Consider the following 21,473-nt stretch of genomic DNA (forward strand, 5'->3'; position numbering starts at 1 on the left):
ATCGCATGGATGGGCCAGTATTGTTTATCCATCCATCGGCCCACGGACAGCTGGGCTGCTTCCACGTTCTGGCTAATCGTAAGCAATGCTGCTGTGAACACAGGTGGACAAATATCTCTTTGAGACCCTGCTTTCAATTCTCGTGTCTATGTACCTAGAAGTGGAGCTGCTGGATCCTGCGGTAATTTATTTTTGGTTCTTTGAAGAACTACCCTACTGATTCCACAGCAGCTGCGCCGTGTCACTTGCCCACCAGCAACACACAAAGGTTCGAATTTCTCCACATCTTTGTCAACACTTGTTATTTGCTGGGGGTTTTTATTTCCTGATAGTAGCCATCTTAATGAGTATGAGGTGGTATCTGACCGTGGATTTTTGTATTTCCACTTTATTGAGAAGCAGGGAGGCAGAGAGACAGACTCCCGCATGTGCCCTGATTGGGATCCACCTGGCAAGCCTGCTATGGGGTACTGCTTTGCCTACCAGGGGCCGTGGCTCTGTTGCTCAGCAATCGAGCTATTTTATCGATAGCACTGATGCAGGCTATGGAGACATCCTCAGTGCCTGGGGCCAACTTGCTCCAATCAAGCCTTGGCTGTGGGAGGGGAAGAGAGAAAGAGAGAGAAGGGAGAGGAAGAAGGGTAGAGAAGCAGACGGTCACTTCTCCTGTGTGCCCTGACTGGGAACTGAACCTGGGACGTCTACATGCCAGGCTGACGCTCTACCACTGAGCCAACAGGCCAGGGCCTGACTCTGGTTTGTATTTGTGCTTGATTTAGTCTCGCCACGAGCTGTTGGCCATTGGCATTTACTCTTTGGAGACATGTCTGCTCAAGTCCTGTTTCCCATCTTTTGTTTTGAATCACATTGTATTTTTATTTGTGGAGTTGTTCGGGGGGGGGGGGTGCTTTGAGGATTTAAAGAGAAAGTACACGAAAGGCGCTTCTCACGGAGTCTGGAACTCAGCCGGCCCGTGCTCCGTGCACGTCAGTTCCTCCATGTGGGGACACATGAAGCAGTCATGCTTCAAACAGTGCGTAACCGAGGATGGAGGAGAGAGATTTCCACCAGCCTGTCCTTCCTTCCCACACTTCTCCACAGTCTGCCGGCCCCGGATCCTTCTCTCCGCCCCGTGGGCATCCTTTAGCCTCCGCTTTCCCCGCAATAGCCATGACCCCGGACTAGACCGAGCACCTGCTCCAGGGCCCCCCCCCCCAACCCTCTTGTCACACAGCTGACACTCTCTGTCAGGGGCTCGGGGTCCCAACGTAACGTCTGACCTCCCCGAACCAAAACACACGGGAATGTCAGGAAATGTGACGACACTTCTTATATCACTTTTAAAATAAACTGTAAAGCCGGCCACATGAATCATACAACCCAGGCCGCTGTTCTGCACGGTCCACACGATGAAAGTTATTCTATTTTTAAATATTTATTGCTTGATTTTAGAGAGAGAGAGAGAGAGAGAGAGAGCGAGACAGACAGACAGGAACATCGTTCTGTCCCTGTATGTGCCGTGATCGGGGATCGAACCCGCAACCTTGGCGTATCAGGACTGTGCTCTAACTAAGTGAGCTATTTGTTAGGAGAAAAGTAAAAACAAACCGAAGGATGACCAGGGGTGTCATCTGTGGAGAGACCTTCGACTCAGACCTCAGCTGGCCTCAGCAGTCCATCCTCAGCCCCTTTCTCAGGCCATACCCGGGGTCGTTTTGATGGTCAGACCCCCTATGTGCCTCTGTCCCCTCCCCTGCCATCACCCTCAAGGCTGCACCCCTGGCCTGCACTGTCCCCTAGCCCCCCTTCTTGGTCCCTTTGCCAACACAGTGGAGGGTTCACTGACCCCCCCCCCCCCAGGAGCCTGTTTACTGCCTTCTGAGCAAGACGTGGTATTTATTCCCTTCCCTCTGATGCACTCGCCTTCAAATCGAGTCAGAGTCGTACAAACGGACACAGCACGAGCCAGAGAAACAGGGAAGGAGGCGCGTGTAGGTGGACGCTCACGGTGCACATCGTGCAGCGAACGAAAAGGTGCCGCTGAGAGAAGAGCAGACATCCCCGAGCATGCCGACCGGCCGCTGCTACCCTTGGGTGTGTGCTCCGACCCCAGACCAGGATCCAGAGAGCGGAGACGGCTGTGCTGGCCCGGCCGGTGCAGGGGGTCTGTCCACTCGCCCATCCCTGCTTTCCTATCTCTGTTCTTTTTTAATTTACTGATTGATTTGAGAGAGAGAGACAGAGATAGAGAAACGGAGACAGCAGTTTGTTGTTCCACTTAGTTGTGCATTCCTCGGTTGCTTCTTCCAAGTGCTCGGACCCGGGGATCGAACCTCCAACCTTAGGATATTGGGAACAACATTCTAACCAACTGAGCTACCCGGCTAGGGCTGTGCCTTCCTCGCCTAGCTGCAGATCGGTTGCTGTTTGTTTCTGTGCTGTGTGATCACAACATCCCCGTCATACCGCTCCAAGTTGCTGTGTCGTTTGTGCTGGTTGGCGGATGTTCTCTCTGGGGTGGCCACCGGTCAGGCTCCCTGAAGGTCTCTGTGTGGGGATGGAGGGGAGTGCTCTCCGGAACAGCCCCCCCCAGAAAAGGGTGGGAGAAGCAGGCAGGATGGGGTAGGGAGATCTGAGTACCAGGTGCAGCTGAGGACCCCAAGGAAGCCCCAGCCCCTAGGCTCTGGGCTGGGCATGCTCTGAAAGGACCCCTGAGTCCTGAGCGGTCACAGGAGGTCCGCCGCCCTCGTGGTGGGACCCATGGGAGCGCCCCCTGCTGGACTCCGTCCCACCTCACCGCTGGGGAAAGGTTTCCATGGTTGTACATGACAACATACAGGCTCCTTTTTCCCTTTTATGTCAGTCGTGTAGATTTCGCTTTTGCTGCCCAGTGGGTGATTCAGCTCCCCAAATCTCAGGTTAAGTGCTGCTTCCTCAGACCGCTCCTGAGAGCAACTCTCTTGCGCGGGGGTCCCTGGGAAACTGGGTTTGCCCACCCAACTCATGTTGGTGCCCATGTGGGCACTGGGGGAGCAGGGCAGGTAGGAGGACCCTTGGGTTAAGTCTCCCCAGAGAGGAGCGTAGCAGTGACCAAAACGGACCAATACTCTTTGTGGAGTGGGTCTTGGTCCCGATGGCATCTATCTGGGTGGCTGGCCACAGCGTCCATTCCCCGTATAAGACTTCCTGCTCCAGGCCCGCTCAGCTGGGATTCACCCCCTGCCCTGGGGAGACAGCAAATCCGCTCCTGCCTTCCTGGAGCTTGAGTACCCGTGTGGAGGAGGCACCGTCCAACCAGTTACACGGCTGTCACTTAAGCGTGCCGGAGGAGGCTGACAGGGAGCTGGGAGCATCTGACAGAGGTCGGGGAGGCCTTTCAGGAGGATCCCCTGAGTCAGCGGGTGTTACATACAGCCTCTGGGGGTGGCAGGTGGGCACAGTTTGGGTGAGAGAACTCTGCTTTTTGGAAAAAAAGATTTTTTTAAATTTTCAGTTATAGTTGACATACAATATTACATGAGTTTCAGGTGTATGACATAGTGATGAGACATTTCTATACCTTGCGAAGTGATTACCCCCGCAAGTCGAGTACCCACCTGACACCATGTATGGTTATTAAATGTTATTGACTGTATTCCTTCTGCTGCACTTTACACCCCCATGACTATTTCATCACGGCCGATTTGTACTTCTTCCTCCCTTCCCCTTCTTCCCCCAGTCCCCCAGCCCCCCAGTCCCGTCCCCTTGGCAGAACTCAGTTTTTACATAATTCCAGAGGAAGCCGTGTCTTCAACTCCTCTCCGAGGCCAAGCTGGGCAGCAGTGCGCCTAGGAGCTGCTGGGTCCAGGGGGCGGGGTGGCCACCCCCCGCCGAGCTGAGGCTCACAGGACTGGCACCTGCCTGGGGGGACCTCTCACTGGGAGCTCCCCTCTCCCCCGGGCAGAGGCCCGCCTGCCGACACCCACTCAGGCAGACAGCTCCGAGTCCGCAGGTGTGTTTTGTCCTCGTTTACTTTGGGGACAGGGCCAACCGTGACTGACTTTGGACCCTACTGTGTGCCAAGACTGCAAGGGCTCTGCTCAGCATGCCAACAGGAGCAGCCCGCGGTGCCAATGAGAGGGAAGCGGGATGTGCCCTTCTCCAGTTACTCTGTTTGTGTTTTGAGGACTTCAGGCCCTGCCCTCAGGTCTGGGAGACCCTGGTTTCAGGGGACGCCGGTCACGTTGGGCTTTGCCCTGTGAGCCTTCTGCCGGGAAGTGGCCCTGAATGCTTGCCATTAGGAATGGTTCTTGGAAGAGACGTCCAAGCTTATTTAGTTCTAATCCTTCCCTTCCCTGGTGAAATAGCTGAGGACTGTGAAGGCCAGAATGGACCTACGTCACACACGAATCACAGGCAAAGGTGGCACCAATGACAGCCACCCTGTTGCTAAGTCTGGGGGGTCGGGGAGCTGGACGCAGCCCCAGGTGAACAGATTTCGGTCTCGTGAATGGTCCTGTCTAAAGCAGCTGTATACAGACGGCTGTGAGTGGGCCCCGGGACCCCGTCTACAGGGCCGTACCCTGGATTTCGTTGAGTGGGTGTCTCCTCTGACAACTTAACTTTTAACTTTTATTTATGATTTAAAAGTTTTTTATTGAGAAATAAATTTGAGATAATGAGGTAAAAATAAAAGCAGAAAATAACATCTTGTAATCCTATCTCCCAGAGAGTCTCCGAAACCTTGACACTGCTGGAGCTGTTCACACACTCACACACTCACACACTCCCCCTCCCTCCCCACTCCCACACTCACACACAAACTCACACTCACACACACACTCACACACTCACACACACTCCCACTCCCTCCCCACTCACACACTCATACACAAACTCACACTCACACACACTCTCCCACACTCGTGCACACTGCCCTCCACAATCAGACTCACATACACATACTCACACACACTCATTCACTCACTTGCATACATACACAGATATTTAACATCACTGAAATAATTTTGTTTACATACCATTACAGTTTGATTTTTTAAATTTAAAATAGTAATATAAGCAAACCATATTATTATTATTATTTTTAGCGAGACCGACAGACAAACAGACAGAGATAAGAAGCATCGACTTGTAGTTGTGTCACTTTAGTTGTTCATTGATTGCTTTCTCATATGTACCTTGATCCAGGGGGTTCTAGCTGAGCCCTTGATGAAGCCAGCAACCTTGGGCTCCTGCCAGCGACCTTGAGTTTCAAGCCAGTGACCTTTGGGCTCAAGCCAGCAACGACGGGTTCATGTCTATGATCCCACGCTCGAGCTGGCAACCTTGGGCTTTTAACCTGGGTCTTCAGCACCCCAGGTCAACACTCTATCCACTGCGCCACTACCTGGTCAGGCTAAGCAAACCATGTTATTAAGAACCCTTTAGAAAGAGCAGTTTTGACCAGAACATAAGCTATTCAACATTCAGTAGGTTGCTCCGAAGGCCCATATGTGTGTGATAGGGGGTGGGCGTAGGGGTGAGTGTACCAACCAGGAATTTGTACTCAAGGCATTCCCTTTCTGGGGCTGATTGGGGTAGAGGAGGAGACAAAATAAAAGGCAGATATGAATAAAAACTTACTTTAAAGGAACTTTGCAGGAAATAAAGATACCAGGCTGGAGAGTTCAGATATCGTCTGCTTCTGATATCTCTGTGGACATCACATGTAAGCTGAGACCTAAACATGTAAAGGATCTGGCAATATGAAGATCTGGGGGAAGAGTGTTCTTATCCAGCTAAAGGAACAGTAAGTGCAAAGGTCCTGAGGCAGAAACAGTCTTAGCAAGTTTAGAGACAGATAGAAGACTGTCTTCTTTTTCTCTAGGCTCCCTCAAAGAGGAAGGGGCAAGGCCTTCAAGGAAGGCTCCTCAGGTTTCACAGTAAGGTGTCACCTCCCAGCTTCGATGATGCCACATAGGGCACGGCACATGGCTGGCTGGCCAGCCTCACAGACCGTTACTTGTCCTTCCTGAGCCTGTCAGGAGTCCAGCCTTGGATCCAGAGCTGGTGAGCCTGTGTCCCTCCAGGCTCTGGACCCTTCTCCTGCCTGATACCCACCCCCCCAGCCCTTCCCCCAGGCTGACCCACATCCTGGGCTCTTCACAGACGTGGTGGCGTCCTGAGTTGGGCCAAGTCCGCCTCCCCGGGCCTTTGTCTCAGGGAATGCTCGCCTCCCTGGTGAGGGCAAGTAGGAACTGGAGTCCACCTGGCTTTGTGGAGCTTTCTCTCCTGGGGTGAATCATGGTCACTGTCATCTCCTTCTTCCATTCAGAAACTGCTCACTTCAAAAGCACCTCCTGCCAGCCCTTTATGTTTCAAACGAGTTTCTTTACTGTGATTTTTCTACAGTTATTTAACCAATTATCTTTTTTTATGAATGACTTCTTTTTTTAATGTTTTCTGCCCTTACCTCTAATCCCTTTCATGACTCTGAGGAGCTCAGGGGTAATCCAGGCTACGGTGTCTCTTCCCCCACGTCCCCCACCCCCGCCAGCTCCCAGAACTGGAGGCTCCAGGCTGGCGGCCTCTGGGCCCCCCACCCTCCTGTGGCCCTGATTCTGGGTCTCCTTCTTGGAATGGAAAATCCTGACTTGCATTTTGTCAACCCTGCTTTCTAAGGCAACGGACTGCCTTTCCAAGTGGAGGGTGCATGTTCACCCAAGGGCAGCATTAGGGGTGTGACTTCCAGGAACTACTGTCCACTGCACCACCACCACCTCCCCCAGACGGACCCTCGGTGGAGTCGGGCAGCTCGGCTCCCTTGTCCCGGATCCTCTCAGACCCTGTTTCGGGTCCCTGAGGTCCCACAGAGAGCAGCGAGACAGCCCTCAGGTTCCCGCAGGCCAAGATGACCTCCTGCCCTCTACAGGCTGTGGGAGAAACTGGGACCAGGCTTCCCCCTCATGTGTGGCACTGGCTGGGGATCTTCGTGGAGCCTCAGGGACCAGAGAGCTAGCTCTCTATGAACACACATATCTCCCCCACAGCTCCCAGATGAGCAGGTCGCTGGCCCCAGCTGCTACTGCAGCCCTGGGCTGTGAACGGTCTGGAAAGGGGGGTTAGGGGCATCTGTTGAGGAGGCTGGACACTTGGGGTCACAGGTCAGGGGCAGGGACTTCCCTGAGTGTACCTTCCACCCCTTGCTGAGCACCTCCTTCCCCAGCCAGTGTTCAGAGCTCAGGGGTGGGAGCTCCTCCCAGCAGCCTCTGGGCTCCCTGCTGGGCCATGGTGAGCAGATCAGCGGGGACATCTAGGCCAATGCTCCAGCCCTCAGACACCATAGCATCCTCTGAGGGGCTCCATCCTGGGAGAACGACGCCCACCCCCTCTCTCCCGAACACCTGGGCAGCAGGAAGGGACTGCCTGCCTGTCTCAGGGCTTACTCACTTCAGAGCTCTGGGCCAGCCTTCCTGAACCAAAGGCCCAGCTGCGAAGAAGTACATGGCCCCACCTTTCAGGGCACCCGAGGTGTCGGGCCGTCCGGGGGAAGAACTGGAGACAACACCCTTCTCCCTGCGAATGTGAGGTACTAGTCGCCGTTTTGGCAAGAATCTTCAGAAATGACTAGCTGCTGGCAAACTATTTTATTCTTATTTATGGGGTTCGATGAACTATTTGAGAATAAATGTTTGTTCTTGGGAAGCAGGACACGTGTGACGAAGATAAATGGGTGGACAATCAGGGAACAATAGGAACCGGGAGACTGGAAAGAGCCTGGTTCACAGCACCCACCAGGACCCCAGACTGTTCCAAATGACCCATGTGCCAAACGTCAGACTTGACTGTCCTTCTGAGGCCTCGGGTGTGAGTCTGGAGAACCCAGACTGGACACTGTGTGGCAGAGCTCAGAGGATGGAGGTGCTCTGGTCAAGGTGGTGGGGGGCGGGGTTAATAACTGAGGGCCACCCAGGAGGGAACCTCCCTGAGGGTTAACTCGTGGGGGCTATTTCCCAGGGACCATGGGACAGTTCTACATAGTGAATGTTGTCAAATTCCTTTTCTCATGGAGTGTCATTCTCTTAGTTTTCTCCCAACCTCTCAGTAAAGTCTCATATCGGTGGCCCGCCTGCACAGTGAAATGTGGAATGTGGAAAGAAGTGAGGTTGTCACTGCTGAAGGGGAATGTGTCCTGGCTGTGCACCTGGCCACTGTCTAGGTGATCGAAGCTCACACAGTCCTGCGTGCCCTTCGCCGCAGGGAGAACGGTGCTCCCAGGATCAGTGGATAGCCGTGGGCACGAGTAAGTTGCTTACGAGAAGGTACGTAGTTCCCCTTCGCCGCAGGGAGGACGGTGCTCCCAGGATTGGTGGAGAGCCGTGGGCACGAGTAAGCTGCTTACGAGAAGGTACGTAGTTCCCCTTGGGGTCCCCAGCACCCAGACTGTTGTCAGCACTTAGCGATTCAATAAATGCCTGAGTGACATTTTCTTTTCTTTCTTTCTTTCTTTTTTTTTTTACAGAGACAGAGAGAGGGATAGACAGGGACAGACAGACAGGAATGAAGACAGATGAGAAGCATCAATCATTAGTTTTTCGTTGCACAGAAAATGCAACGAAAGTCACTGTTGCCACTTCTTAGTTGTTCATTGATTGCTTTCTCATATGTGCCTTGACTGCGGGTCTTCAGCAGACTGAGTAACCCCCTGCTGGAGACAGCAACCCTGGGTCCAAGCTGGTGAGCTTTTTTCTCAAGCCAGATGAGCCTGTGCTCAAGCTGGCGACCTCAGGGTCTTGAACCTGGGTCCTTCCACATCCCAGTCCAACGCTCTATCCACTGCGCCATCGCCTGGTCAGGCCTGAGTAACATTTTATGGACTATCTTCACAAAGTATATGTGAATGTCCAACAAACATGTAAAAAGATGCTCAAGGCCCTGGCCGGTTGGCTCAGTGGTAGAGTGTCGGCCTGGCGTGCAGAAGTCCCGGGTTCGATTCCCGGCCAGGGCACACAGGAAAAGCGCCCATCTGCTTCTCCACCCCTCCCCCTCTCCTTCCTCTCTGTCTCTCTCTTGCCCTCCTGCAGCCAAGGCTCCATTGGAGCAAAGATGGCCCGGGCGCTGGGGATGGCTCCTTGGCCTCTGCCCCAGGCGCTAGAGTGGCTCTGGTCGCGGCAGAGCGATGCCCCAGAGGGGCAGAGCATTGCCCCCTGGTGGGCGTGCGGGGTGGATCCCAGTCGGCGCATGCGGGAGTCTGTCTGACTGTCTATCCCCGTTTCCAGCTTCAGAAAAATACAAAAAAAAAAAAAAAAAAAAAAAAAAAAGATGCTCAAAATTGTTAACCAGTAGAGAAACACAAATGAAAACCAGAATAAGATCACATTACACAACCAGTAGAATGGCTAAAGTGAAAAGATTGACCTAGCAGGTATCAGAGGATATGAAACCACAGGAATTCTTGGACATTGTTGGTGGAGATGAAACACAGTGTAGCCACTTTTGAAACAATGTGATAGTATCTTGTAAAACTAAACATATTCTTATCATGCAATCATTCCCACTTTCTGGGTATTTAAAAGAAATGAACATTGCAGACTTGTATGTGGTCTGAGCAGTGTTATTCATAAATAACAAAAAAACTGAAAGCAACTCAAGTGTCCACGAGTGGGTGAATGAATACACAAACTATGATGGAAAACTACTCAGCCATAAAAAAGGAATGACATAGTAAACTATGTAGCAATGTGAGTGAATCTCAAAAAATATTGTAACAGAAAGAATTAAACACAAAAATATGTACTGTATTATTCCATTAACATGAAACTCTAGGAAAGTCAAAATGACAATAACAGAAACCAGATCAGGGGTTGCCTGGGGCTGGGGTACGGAAGGGGTTGGAGATGAATCGCAGAGATATTTTAAGGTGCAGGAATGTTCTATGTCTTGATTGTGGTGTTGGTAACAATTGTATATAATTACCAAAATGCATCAACCTGCACACTGACTATGGTGAATTTTATTGTATGTCAATAATAATCAAGTATAGACATTTAAGTAAACAAAACAAAACAAACTCCACACCTAGATACATCATGGGCAGACCTAAGAATGACAGCAGATCGCTCTTCTGAAACTCTGTGATCTAGAAACCAGTACAGTAAAATCTTTAAAGCACTGAGAGAAAAAAAAAAATGACCTAGAATTCTACAGTCAGTGAAACTATCTTTGAAATGTGAAAACGCAATAAAGACTTTCAGACAAACAAAAGGTGAGAGCATTCATTGTCAGGTGATCCGTGCTGAAAGAAATAGTGAAGGAAGGTCCTCAGACAGGGGGAGCCTGACACCAGGTGGACATATGGATCTTCACAAGGAATGGAGAACATTGATAATGGAAGGGGAAAAAGTAAATGAAAGTTATAAAGGCATCCATTAGAACGGCCACCGAAACCACCAAGCTTGCAGGGTCTGTGCGGTGAGGCTGTGCCTGGCGGATGGAGACAGGTGGGGGACAGAACCACAGACACCTGCCACAACATCGGGGCGTGGCTTCGCCCGGGAGACCGAGTCCTGCAGCACGGTTCCGTTCTCACCGCCCTCACCCGGGAGTTCGGGAGGCTGGGGTTTTGGACCCTCCGTCCCTGCTTTATAGGGACAGAACCTGAGTCTCGGAGAAAATGAGTGACTGCACTTGAGCAAGAAGCCATATGAAGTAACAGAAAGGACTGGGCATTTTCTAATCCCGAGTCTTTTGAGTTCAGGCCAGTTCTCTTGGAATCTGTGCAGCGGGCAACACAGATCTTGGAAGCTGTGTCGCTGTTTGGGAGTCCTCGGGGGGGGGGGGGTCACCTCCAACCCGGGAGGAGCACCTGCTTCCCGGGGCCCGTGGGAGGGTCCGGAGTGGACACACGTCATTGCAGGTGGAAGCCAGAGCACTCCACCGCAGACCCCCGCCCAGCGTGCGCGCGCAGCCGCCGGGCAGGGGGCGGGGCTCCGCGGCGCGGTGCGGCGCGTCCGTTGCTAAGGCCGCGCTGTCCTGGCGACCGGGCGCCCGCGGGGCCGCGCACGCGCCGTGGCGGACTCCGGTGCACTGTGGGATGGGAAGCCTAACGGCGCGGCCAGGCCGGAGCGGGCGGCGGCGGCAGGGCCGGAGCGGCGGGGGAGCGGGGCTTAGGCTCGGCGGGTCAGCGCGGGCGCGGGCGTCGCCGCCATGAACGCGGCGGTGGTGAAGCGGACGCAGGAGGCTCTGGGGAGGGTGATTCGGCGGCCGCCGCTGACGGAGAAGCTGCTGAACAAGCCCCCGTTCCGCTACCTGCACGACATCATCACGGAGGTGAGCGCCGGGCCGCGGCGGGAGTTTGGGTCGGGGTCGGGGCGCAGGTGGGGTCGGGGGCCGGGCCCAGGTGCGGCCCGGGGGTCGGGCGTCGGTGGTCGGGGGTCGAGGCCCAGGGGCGGCCCGGGGGTCGGGGGTCGGGGGTCGGGAGTCGTGGTCGGGGGTCGGGGCCGGGGCCCTGGTGCGGGTCTGGGTTGAGGGCCGAGGACTAGCTTGGAGTCGGGCCCAGGTGCGGATCCTGGGTCAGGGTCCCGGCCCGACTGTGGGCCGGGGTCGAGGCGGGTCCTTGGCCGGGGACCGGGGGCCTGGCCTGGCTGTGCGCAGCCTCTGCCCGCGGAGTCCTGGCCGGCGGGCGGAGTGGTGACCACAGTGCCTCACCTTCACCCCTCCTCCGTCCTTGTCCTCCATCCCCCTGGGCCACCTCTTCCGGGGAGTCTCCTGGCTCCTCGGGGAGCATTCTTTCTTCCCGGCCCGGCCTGCCCGGGTATCTGTTAGACTTAGAGCATCTCTTCCATTCTACCTGCCGCAGCTGTTTCTGTGATTTTTTTTTTCTTTCGTGCCTACCTAGCACGTGGAAGGCGCCCAGAAATCTTGGGAGAAGGAAATTATTCTTACTCATTACCCCCACCCCCACCCCCACCCCCAACCCAAGTTTTCCTTTGCAGGACTCTGCACAGTGGTCACCACATACGGGATGTTTAATAAATACCTGTGGGTGAATTTATTGAAAGCGGTTGTAGGGGCATCTGGAAGGGAAACTGTAAGTGTGTTAGGATTTGCTGATAGATGGCACAGTCTGCCTTGGCTGGGATTGGTTGTAACTTTTCCCCAGCAGAAGGTGAATCCCTGAGTGACTGAGACGGGAACGTTTGTGGGCATGTCCCGGGTGACCTGCACTGGGTACGGTACACAGAGGCGCACACAAACATTCCCTGTTACCTGGCATCTGTCAGGACACCTGGTAACTTGGGGCAGGGCCTGCCTCTGGAGCACCTGGAATGGGCATTGAGCTGGGGCGTGTTCTGTGGAGTCGGGGCTCAGCTTGAACTGGCAGACTTACAGGGGCTCCTTGATCTAACCCCCTGTTGGTCCTCAGATGTCATTTCTCACTCCTTCCAGCAGGCTGGGCGTCTTACTGTTCCACAAAGTTTGCTTTACTCATTTTTGCTACCTAGTTTATAATGTATGTCTCTGTGTTAAGAGCCCTGTTTGTACTTGAAACTTTCTGGAATCCCACCCACATCTCCTCCTTGTCCTGCAGCTAGTGCAGCCCTGACCAGTGTGTGGGGAAGGGACACGGCCACGTGCTATATTACCTCTGCCCTGCGAAGGCACAGGTGGGCACAAGTCAGCCACCAGGATGGAGCCTGGCTGGCTGCAGCCTCACACTTTTATGTTGTGTGTGGATCCTGTCTGCCCCCTGAAACAGAGTCAGGGAGGGGGTGGGGGTCTTGGCGTGTCTGCGCAGACGTATTGGAAAGCATTCTCAGATGACAGGTGCAGAGTCTTGTACCGAATTCCTTCACCGCTCCTCAGTGTTGCATTTAGGTCACCATCTTAGTCTTTTAGCTACAGCTAAACTAATGTGGCCTTTTTCAGAAGTCAAAGCATTGGTCTTGTGATGTTAACGTCTCTCGTCACTTAAAATTATTGCTCACCATTTTAACTGCCAGCGAAACTGGGAAAAGCTCAAAAGAGAAAAATGAAATGTTCCCAGGAATAAGAAGTTCCAATACTCTAACATTCCGCTGTCTTCTCGGGAGAAATAAGGCTCAGCTCGTGTGTAGCTTGGTGAGGAGGGAAGGCGTCCGGTGGCAGTGGCTGCAGCGAGGTCTCAAAGAAGCAGTTGGTGTTCGCACGGGACTTATTTATTTGAACATGTCTTTCAGTAATAAATATGCTTTGTATCCACCTGGGAAGCACATATATAGATAGTCATCCTTACTACATTCAGTAGGGTCTGATTTTTGTTATTGTTTTTTCATTAATAAAAACGCTATTGCTCATTGTGTTGATTTTTATAATAATTTATCACATCTGTGGTCTGGGAGCACCCAGGGCCCAGACTGTGTGGGGGTGCAGAGGAACAGGAACCTCCGCCCCCCAAAAGCTAGTTTTCAGGGTCATTGGGAGGTACAGGTTGACTAAGGGGCATGTGAGGACAGAATTATGAAGGAGAAGGATCTTCCATCTAGTTTCAGAAACCCAGGCTAAGAAATTCCTTTTCTTTCTGGAATCCATTCTCTCCATGGGGCCTGAGTGGCCCTATGCAGATGATGTCCTCTGCTTTTGAACGTCTCAGGGCCTCTTGTGGTCCTTAGGCTTTGTCCATCTGGATCAGGCCCCTGCCTGATCAGGCCTCGGGTTCCTCCGCCTCAGATGTAGTTTGATCCCTTGAACAGGACTGCCTTGGCCCTGGACCTTTGTAGGACGCCTGGTGTAGCCCAGGACCTGCTTCCTCAGTGCCCTTCCCCAGGTCTTCCCCTGTCAGCTTCTGGTCCCAGTTTAGATCTGACTTCTTCCAGGGACATTCCCTGACACCCTTCATCCCTCCTGAGTTTGGAGTAGGTGCTGATCTCATTCCCTTACCACCTGCAAGTCTTTGTAATGTTGACCGGTGCCCACATCCAGGGCTGGTTCCTGCCTGGTTACGAGGCCTTGCAGGTGGTAGAAGTGTGTGTGTTGAGTGAGGGCATGAATTAGATCCTGGGCACAGACACATTCGGACAGCCCCAGGGCGTGGGGTTCAGGAGCGAGGCTGGTAGAGAGCTTGTCACTGGGGTGCTGATCGTGGCTTTGCTGTATCTTTCAAAGGTGATTCGGATGACTGGCTTCATGAAGGGCCTGTACACGGACGCTGAGATGAAGTCGGATAACGTGAAGGTACGTTTGAGGCTGGCCCCCTCCTCGCCTTAAAGAATGAGGGCTTTTGTATTTATTTATTTTTAAGATTTTATTTATTGACTTTAGAGAGAGGAGAGAGAGAGAGAGAAGGGGGGAACGGGAAGCAGTAGAAGTCACTTCTCATGCCTTGACCAGGCAAGCCCAGGGTTTCGAACCAGCGACCTCAGCATTCTAGGTCGATGCTTTATCCACTGCGCCGCCACAGGTCAGGTTGAATCGTTTTTTTGTTTTTTTTTTATGAGCTGTGTACTGTGGTGTCCTTTATATGCTGATTATGTTTGGTGTCAAGGTTAATTGATCTGTGATTTGCTACACACTCTTTCTCTTTTTTTTAATCTTATTTTATTTTTAATGCAGTGACATTGACAAATCAGGGTACATATGTTCAGAGAAAACATCTCCAGATTATTTTGATATTTGATTATGTTGCATACCCCTCACTCGAAGTCAAATTGTCTTCCGTCACCTTCTATCTGGTTTTCTTTGTGCCCCTTCCCCCCCCACCCCCTTCTCTCTTCTTCCTCGCCCCCCCCACGCCCTACCCCACCTCTTGTTACCATCACATTCTTGTCCGTGTCTCCGAGTCTCATTTTTATGTCCCATCTATGTATGGATTCATATAGTTCTTAGTTTTTTCTGATTTACTTATTTCACTCCAGCAACTGCAATTTTTGCTACTTCCATTCACTGAGAAATGGGATCAGTGTTGCATGAGTTAGTGCTAGCCTCTCAACTAATATTAAAAGCTTTAACAGGTTGTTTCTCTTGTTACAGTGGGTCAGTGTTTCTAAATTTGACATCTAATAATAGCTTTTATATGCGAACAGGAACTGTGCCTATTGAACCTACTGAAGGTGATGCAGATTTTCTTGAAGTGTTTTATTATTTGTATTTTGAATGGAAATCTTTCAGGATAAAGATGCAAAAATTAGCTTCCTTCAGAAGGCCATAGACGTGGTGGTGATGGTGTCGGGGGAGCCGCTGTCGGCGAAGCCGTCCCGGATCGTGGCCGGGCACGAACCCGAGAGAACCAACGAGCTTCTGCAGAGAATCGGGAGGTGCTGCCTGGGCCGGGTAAGGCGCCGGGCGGCGTGCGGGCGCTGCGCTCTGAGCCTCCCCTCCTGCCCGGGGCCTGGAGTTCCGGGAAGTCACTTAAGATGCATGGTGACACAGAGACCCGTGCTGCACAGGTGCCCATGTGAAGGTGGGCGCTCACGGGCACTTGCTCTTGGGGCCGGGGGGCTGTGCGCCCCACTCCCAGGCCCCGTCTCCCTCCCTCAGGGCCTCCTTTCAGGGTGCTTCCAGCCAGGTCCCCGGAGGGTGGGGAGCTGCTTTTCTTCCTCGGGCTCTGCTGTCTGCTTCCGCCCTCTCTCGCTCCTTCCCTCTGTTCCTTCCTGCAGCCCCTCTCCCCTCCCCAGGCCCCTTCCCTCCCCGGTTGTTGATTGCAGAGCTGTGCTGCCTTCGGAGAAGCGCTGCTCAGTTGGGCAGGGACTGGCTCTGTCGCTTCCTGAGGTCCTCACTGTGGGCTGGATGTGCCTCTCTGGTTAGAACCAGCGGCCCTGTTTGCTGGGACCTTGGAGAAGGCCATCCGCAGGGCCTGCCTTCTTCGTGGAGGCTGGGGAGCCCCCAGGGAGCGTAGCTAATAAAGCCGTTCAGGGACCTGGAGGTTGAGGGCTAGGGGTTCCTTTGTTGTTTCTTGTGGCCGCAGTGAGTGGGCAATGGGGTTTCTAGGGAACCCCAAGAGGCCTCGGGGTGCACATCCAGCCCCCAGGCTGGAGAGGCAGAAGCTGATTTTGCCAGTGGGGGGTGGTGTCTCTGTCCCCAATGCCCAGCCTGTGTCCTTCATGTTGCTTCTCTTTCTCTTTATATAATTTTTATTTTATTTATTGATTTTTAGAGGAGGGGGAGAGAAAGAAGGGGGAGAAGCAGGCAGCATCAACTTGTAGTAGTTGCTTTTTGTATGTGCCTTGACTGGGCCAGCCCAGGGTTTCGAACCGGCAACCTCAGCGTTGCAGGTCGAGGCTTTATCCATTGCGCCAGCACAGGTCAGGCACCACAGGTCAGGCAGCTTCTCTTTCTAAAAGGCAAATCTGACTCCTGTCTTCTCCGCTGAGTCCTTTGGGGCTCCCTGGCCTTGGGGGGGGGGGGGAGGCGCACAGGCAGCTCTGAGGTGGCTCACAAGGCCCCTTGACACCTGCCGCTGCTCCCTGTCCTCAGTTCTCTCGCGCCCTCTGCGCCTGTGCCCGCCCGAGGCCTCCCGCCCGGGCCGCATCCCCCCTGCTGGCCTCTTCTGCAGCAGTGGTGCTCCTAGTCCTTCCTCCCCCCAGGCTGACTTGGGTGTCTGACATTGGCCATGTCCCCCAGTTCACAGTGTGTCCTTGTCCCCAGGTCTAGTGCCTCCTTGTGGAGAGAGGGAGTGAGTGTGAGTGAGTGGACCCCTGAGTGGCGGGTGCAGAGGCTCTGGGGGGGTCACGGTGCTGCTGTCCTGCTCTCATTTCCGGGAGCGCGCCAGAGCCTTCCTCATGTCCCTTACTGCTGGGCCTCCGTGGCCCTGGGGGAGGGGACATTCGTGGAGTTGTCCTTGAGCAACGCGTGTCTACACCTGACAGCAGGATTCTCTCAGCTTGGGTGGGCCTGCTGTTCGCAGCGCGTGCTGCTGGTGAGAGGGCCCAGCGGAGGCTGCACTCGCCCGCCGTGGCCTCTTACCGTCTGTCCTCAGAATCTGGGAGGCGGCCTGTGCAGCCAGCCGCCTGTGAACACTGACCCCACTTCACCCTGCCTTCTGTTTCCTCCCGTGGGGACAACAGCTGTCCAGTGACGAGGCCGTGAAGAGAGTGTTAGCCGGAGAGAAGGGGGGCGTGAAGGTCAGGGCCTCGCTGCCGCCAAAGCCGCAGGACTCGGACCCCAGGCCCGGGAGAGAGGAGCAGCCGCGGGCTCCTAAGGACAGAGAGGTGAGCGCAGGGCCGCGTGCGGAGTGGGAGACGGCGTCTTTCTGTCCGCCGGGCGGAGACGTTTGTGTGTGACCTTGTTTGGTTGTGTTTTTCAGGGCAGAAGACATTCTGAAGTAAAGGAGAGCAGCACGGGCAGGGATCAGAGGCTGAGAGAAGGGTCGAAAGAAGAGAGCAAAGCGAGAGAGAAGGACAGGGACCCGGGGAAGGCCAAGGAGCACGACCGCGCCCGGCACCGAGACCCCGAGAGAGACAAGGGCCCCGAGGGGGACAGAGAGAGGCCCAGAGCCAGGCCCAGGCCCGACAGGGACAGGGACAGAGGCCACAGGGACCGGGACAAGGAGGTGGACCACGCGAGAGAGAGGAGGAGTGAGGCGGGGAGAGAAAAGGAGCAGTGGAGAGACCAGGAGAGAGAGCGCGAGCGGGACAGGGACAAGGACAGGGACAAGGACAGGGACAAGGACAGGGACAGGCGGAGGGCGCGGAACGGGGAGCACGCCCTGGACCCCAGCCGGGAACGGAGCCAAGGCCACGACAGACTGGACAGGAAGGTAAAGCCCCCCTTGGACATGAGCCTCTCACTCAGTCTGCTGTTCTCCGACGGGACGTCAGAGTGACGAGAAAACCGGCTTTGTAGTCTCCAGTTTAAATCGACAGTCTTGGACTCCCAGTGGAAACTGGGAGAGGCGGCAGCTTCTTGTCAGGTGGCTTCAGACGTGCTCTGTGTGGTGTGTGTGTGTGGGTGCTTTTCTGAAGCCTCCGAGCGGCCGGGGCCCAGCGTGCAGGCAGCGTTCACAGGCCAGGCCGGCTCAGGTGCCCTCGGGGCCTGGGGGCCTGCAGTTGTTAGGGGTACGGGCACTTCCTGCGTCCTTTAGGCAGGAGCGGGCAAGGGCAGTTAGTCCTCGGCTTACTGTCATTCTCGTGTCATTAAATGTTCAGGTAGATTTAGGATTGACCACAAAAGTCGTTTGTTTTCCGTGTTTTCTAAACGTGCAGTCACTTTGGGCTCGCTGTGGGTGGTGTGGGTCCCGAAGGGTCTGCAGTTCATCTGCCTGTTCTCTAGGGACATCCTGTGACTGTCACGTGTCCTGGGGAGGCGGTGGGGGGGGCCCAGGGGCCTCAGAGCTAGAAGGGGGGACCTGAGGTCTGGGAAGGTTCAAGGTCAGTCTGAGTGATGTGCGGTGGTGAGGGGCGTGGCCTGACCCACAGTCTCCTGAGGAAGCCCCTCTTTTTGTGGGTGGCGTCCCAGTGCGCTACGGGGGCCTGTGGGTCGATGGGACCGGCCTTGCGAGGGGCCTGGGAACTAGCCCACGGGGCTTAGTGAGTGAGTGAGCTCATTTGTACCGGGAGCCTCGGGGTCCCCATGGGCCCTGGAGTAATGCGCCCCACAACAGATGGCATAAAACCAGGGTTCCCACAGGAGGATGAGAAATGGGAACGCATTCTCCACGTCTCGCCTCTTTCCAGAGGTCTGAGAAGTGTTTCTCCCTGACCTGAGCTTGCGGGGCGCTGCGTGATCTAGTGTGTTCGCCCGTGCGCCCCGCAGCGGTGTGGGGTGAGCTGCTCGGACCGTGTCCCGCCTGCGGGGTTCACTACACCGCTGGAGCTGGGACTGGTGTCTATGTGGAGACAGTTCTGAAGGGCGGTCCACGGGTGGGGGTGGGGCCTGTAGGAGCCCAGTGAGAGTGAAGGTTGTGTGTAAATGAGTGTGAGACCAGGGCAGGGGACTGTTCCTGCTCAGAGCTGGGACCTCGGGAGAGGGAGAGGGAGAGGGAGAGGGGGGAGGGAGAGAGGGGGAGGGAGAAAGGGAAGGGAGAGGGGGAGGGAGAGGGAGAGGGGGGAGGGAGAGAGGGGGAGGGAGGGAGAGAGAGGGAGAGGAAGGAGGAGGGAGAGAGGAAGGGGGAGGGAGGGAAAGGAAAGAGGAAAGGGGGAAGGAGAGAGGGAGGAGAAGGAGAGGGGGGAGGGAGAGGGAAAGGGGGGAGGGGAGGGGGAGGAAGAGAGAGGGGGAGGGAGAGAGAGGAGGAGGGAGAGAGGAAGGGGGGAGGGAGGGAGAGGAAAGGGGGAAGGGGGAAGGAGAGAGGGAGGGGGGAGGGAGAGGGAGAGGGAGGGGGAGAGGGGGAGGGGAGAGAGAAGGAGGAGGGAGACAGAGGGGAGAGGGAGGGAGAGAGAGGGAGAGGGAGGGAGAGAGAGGGAGAGGGAGGGAGAGAGGGGGGAGGGGAGAGGGAGAAGAAGAGAGAGAGGAGAAGGAGTGGAGGGAGGGAGAGAGGGGGGAGGGGAGAGGGAGAAGAAGAGAGAGAGGAGAAGGAGTGGAGGGAGGGAGGGAGAGGGGGAGAGGGAGAGGGAAGGACACCAGTTCCCACTTCTGTATGTAACTGCTTGGGGATGCAGAGCTGTTCACTCGCCTCCACTGGACTTCTGTCCAGCACAGATGAGGGCACTCTCGGCCTCCCTCTGGGGACTGTGGAGAGAAGGTGATATGGTGGGTGTGGAAGTGCTCTGAGAAGTCTGAGGGTGACGGGCAGGGTGAGGGACCCAGGCCACCTGCGGGTGCCGCACCTTGTCACCTCTGAGGGGCCGCTGGCTGCACTGGAGCTGGGACAGCCGTACAGGGCCATTACCACCGGCGCCGTCTGTCCTTCATGGTTAGTGAGGGGGACATTCAGTCGTCGGAACACTGAACAGGCTCCCGTGCATCTGCGTCTTCATGGAGGACCGTGTCAGTGGTTGGCTCTCCTCTCCTGACACCGAGCTGTCTCTCAGGGAATGACTCGGGGGCCGAGCGCTGGCTACAGCTTTCCTGTAATGTTCCAGGAGTGCGTTCCTGGCGGAGTCTGGGGCCTGGGCTCCCCCTGAGGGTGACCCGCTCTGTGCCGGGATAGGAGCAGCTGGGTGTGGAGTCTGGGGCCTGGGCTCCCCCTGAGGGTGACCCGCTCTGTGCCGGGATGGGAGCAGCTGGGTGTGGAGTCTGGGGCCTGGGCTCCCCCTGAGGGTGACCTGCTCTGTGCCGGGATGGGAGCAGCTGGGTGTGGAGTCTGGGGCCTGGGCTCCCCCTGAGGGTGACCCGCTCTGTGCCGGGATGGGAGCAGCTGGGTGTGGTGGTCTCTGTGGTCCACCCTCCACCATTGCGGAATTCCCTGCCTTTCCCCGGCGTCCGGGAGACACTGTCGCCCAGGTCCCGAGAGGCAGTTCTGCCCCGAGTGGGAGTGACCTGGAAGGACCTGGCAGCCCCAGGGACTCAGATCTGCATTGGGACGGGAGGGTCATCTCACTGTGGGTCAGAGAGAACAGCGTGCACCAGATGTCTTTTTAGATATAACAGATTTGAATAATTCCAGAATTTGAGGAAAAATTTATTTCTTACAGTCATCGAGCTCCGGGGAGGTGTCTAAGAGGTTGTCCATCATTAGAACTTCTAAAGACTCCAGAGCTGACGCAGAGGTGAGCTTAAGGAGGAACTGGGCAACACAGAGCTCTGGCTGCTTTTGAGCCAGTGACTGCTGTGCTGGGGGCTCTTGGAGCCACCAGTCCGGGTGGGGGTGGGGGCTAGGGCGCAGGCATGGCGTGGCTGCCGGCGGGTGTGGGGGTGGGGGGTGCGCTGTTCAGTGTGTCGTGAACGAGCTGGTTTGAGTGGTTTCCTGCCTAGTTGCAGGAGTGGGGTGTGTCGTCCTCTGGTTTCCTAACCACTTTATTTGGCCAGTGTTACGTGTGGGGTCTCAAGGGACAGAGCAGTCCTTCTGGGTGTGGAGCGGTGGCCTTTGGGATGAGTCTGGGGGAGCATTGAGCCCTCTTCTCCATGTGGGCCATTCTGGGGAGATCAGACTCATCCCAGCTCTCATAATCCAACTTTCACTTTAGAAAATGTGTCCCGGCCCTGGCCTGTTGGCTCAGTGGTAGAGGGTCGGCCTGGCGTGCAGGAATCCCGGGTTCGATTCCCAGCCAGGGCACACAGGAGAAGCGCCCATCTGCTTCTCCACCCCTCCCCCTCTCCTTCCTCTCTGCCTCTCTCTTCCCCTCCCGCAGCCAAGGCTCCATTGGAGCAAAGTTGGCCCGGGTGCTGAGGATGGCTCCATGGCCTCTGCCTCAGGCGCTAGAATGGCTCCAGTTGCAACAGAGCAACGCCCCAGATGGGCAGAGCATCGCCCCCTGGTGGGCGTGCCGGGTGGATCCCGGTCGGGCGCATGCGGGAGTCTGTGGGACTGCCTCCCCGTTTCTGGCTTCAGGAAAATACAAAAAAAAAAGAAAAAGAAAAAGAAAATGTGTCCGGCAGCTCAGGGAAGACGGACACGGTATGGGGTCAGGCCGGACATTAGGAGG

General features: G+C 55.3%; 1 protein-coding gene across 4 annotated transcripts in view; it reads left to right on the forward strand.

The window, feature by feature from the left end:
• Window positions 1-11,076: 11,076 nt before the first annotated feature.
• TRAF3IP1 (TRAF3 interacting protein 1) overlaps window positions 11,077-21,473 on the forward strand; it is a 46,174-nt gene continuing 35,777 nt past the window's right edge. For all 4 annotated transcript variants that reach the window (XM_066345749.1, XM_066345748.1, XM_066345746.1 and 1 more), the window contains exons 1-6: window positions 11,077-11,307; window positions 14,122-14,190; window positions 15,124-15,285; window positions 17,019-17,162; window positions 17,258-17,710; window positions 20,523-20,597. In XM_066345749.1, coding sequence (XP_066201846.1) covers window positions 11,185-11,307; window positions 14,122-14,190; window positions 15,124-15,285; window positions 17,019-17,162; window positions 17,258-17,710; window positions 20,523-20,597 — 1,026 coding nt within the window. In that variant the 5' untranslated portion in view covers window positions 11,077-11,184. The remainder of the gene's footprint in view (window positions 11,308-14,121; window positions 14,191-15,123; window positions 15,286-17,018; window positions 17,163-17,257; window positions 17,711-20,522; window positions 20,598-21,473) is intronic.

Source organism: Saccopteryx leptura, chromosome 7 (genome assembly GCF_036850995.1).
Source record: "Saccopteryx leptura isolate mSacLep1 chromosome 7, mSacLep1_pri_phased_curated, whole genome shotgun sequence".
NCBI classification, from domain to species: domain Eukaryota; kingdom Metazoa; phylum Chordata; class Mammalia; order Chiroptera; family Emballonuridae; genus Saccopteryx; species Saccopteryx leptura.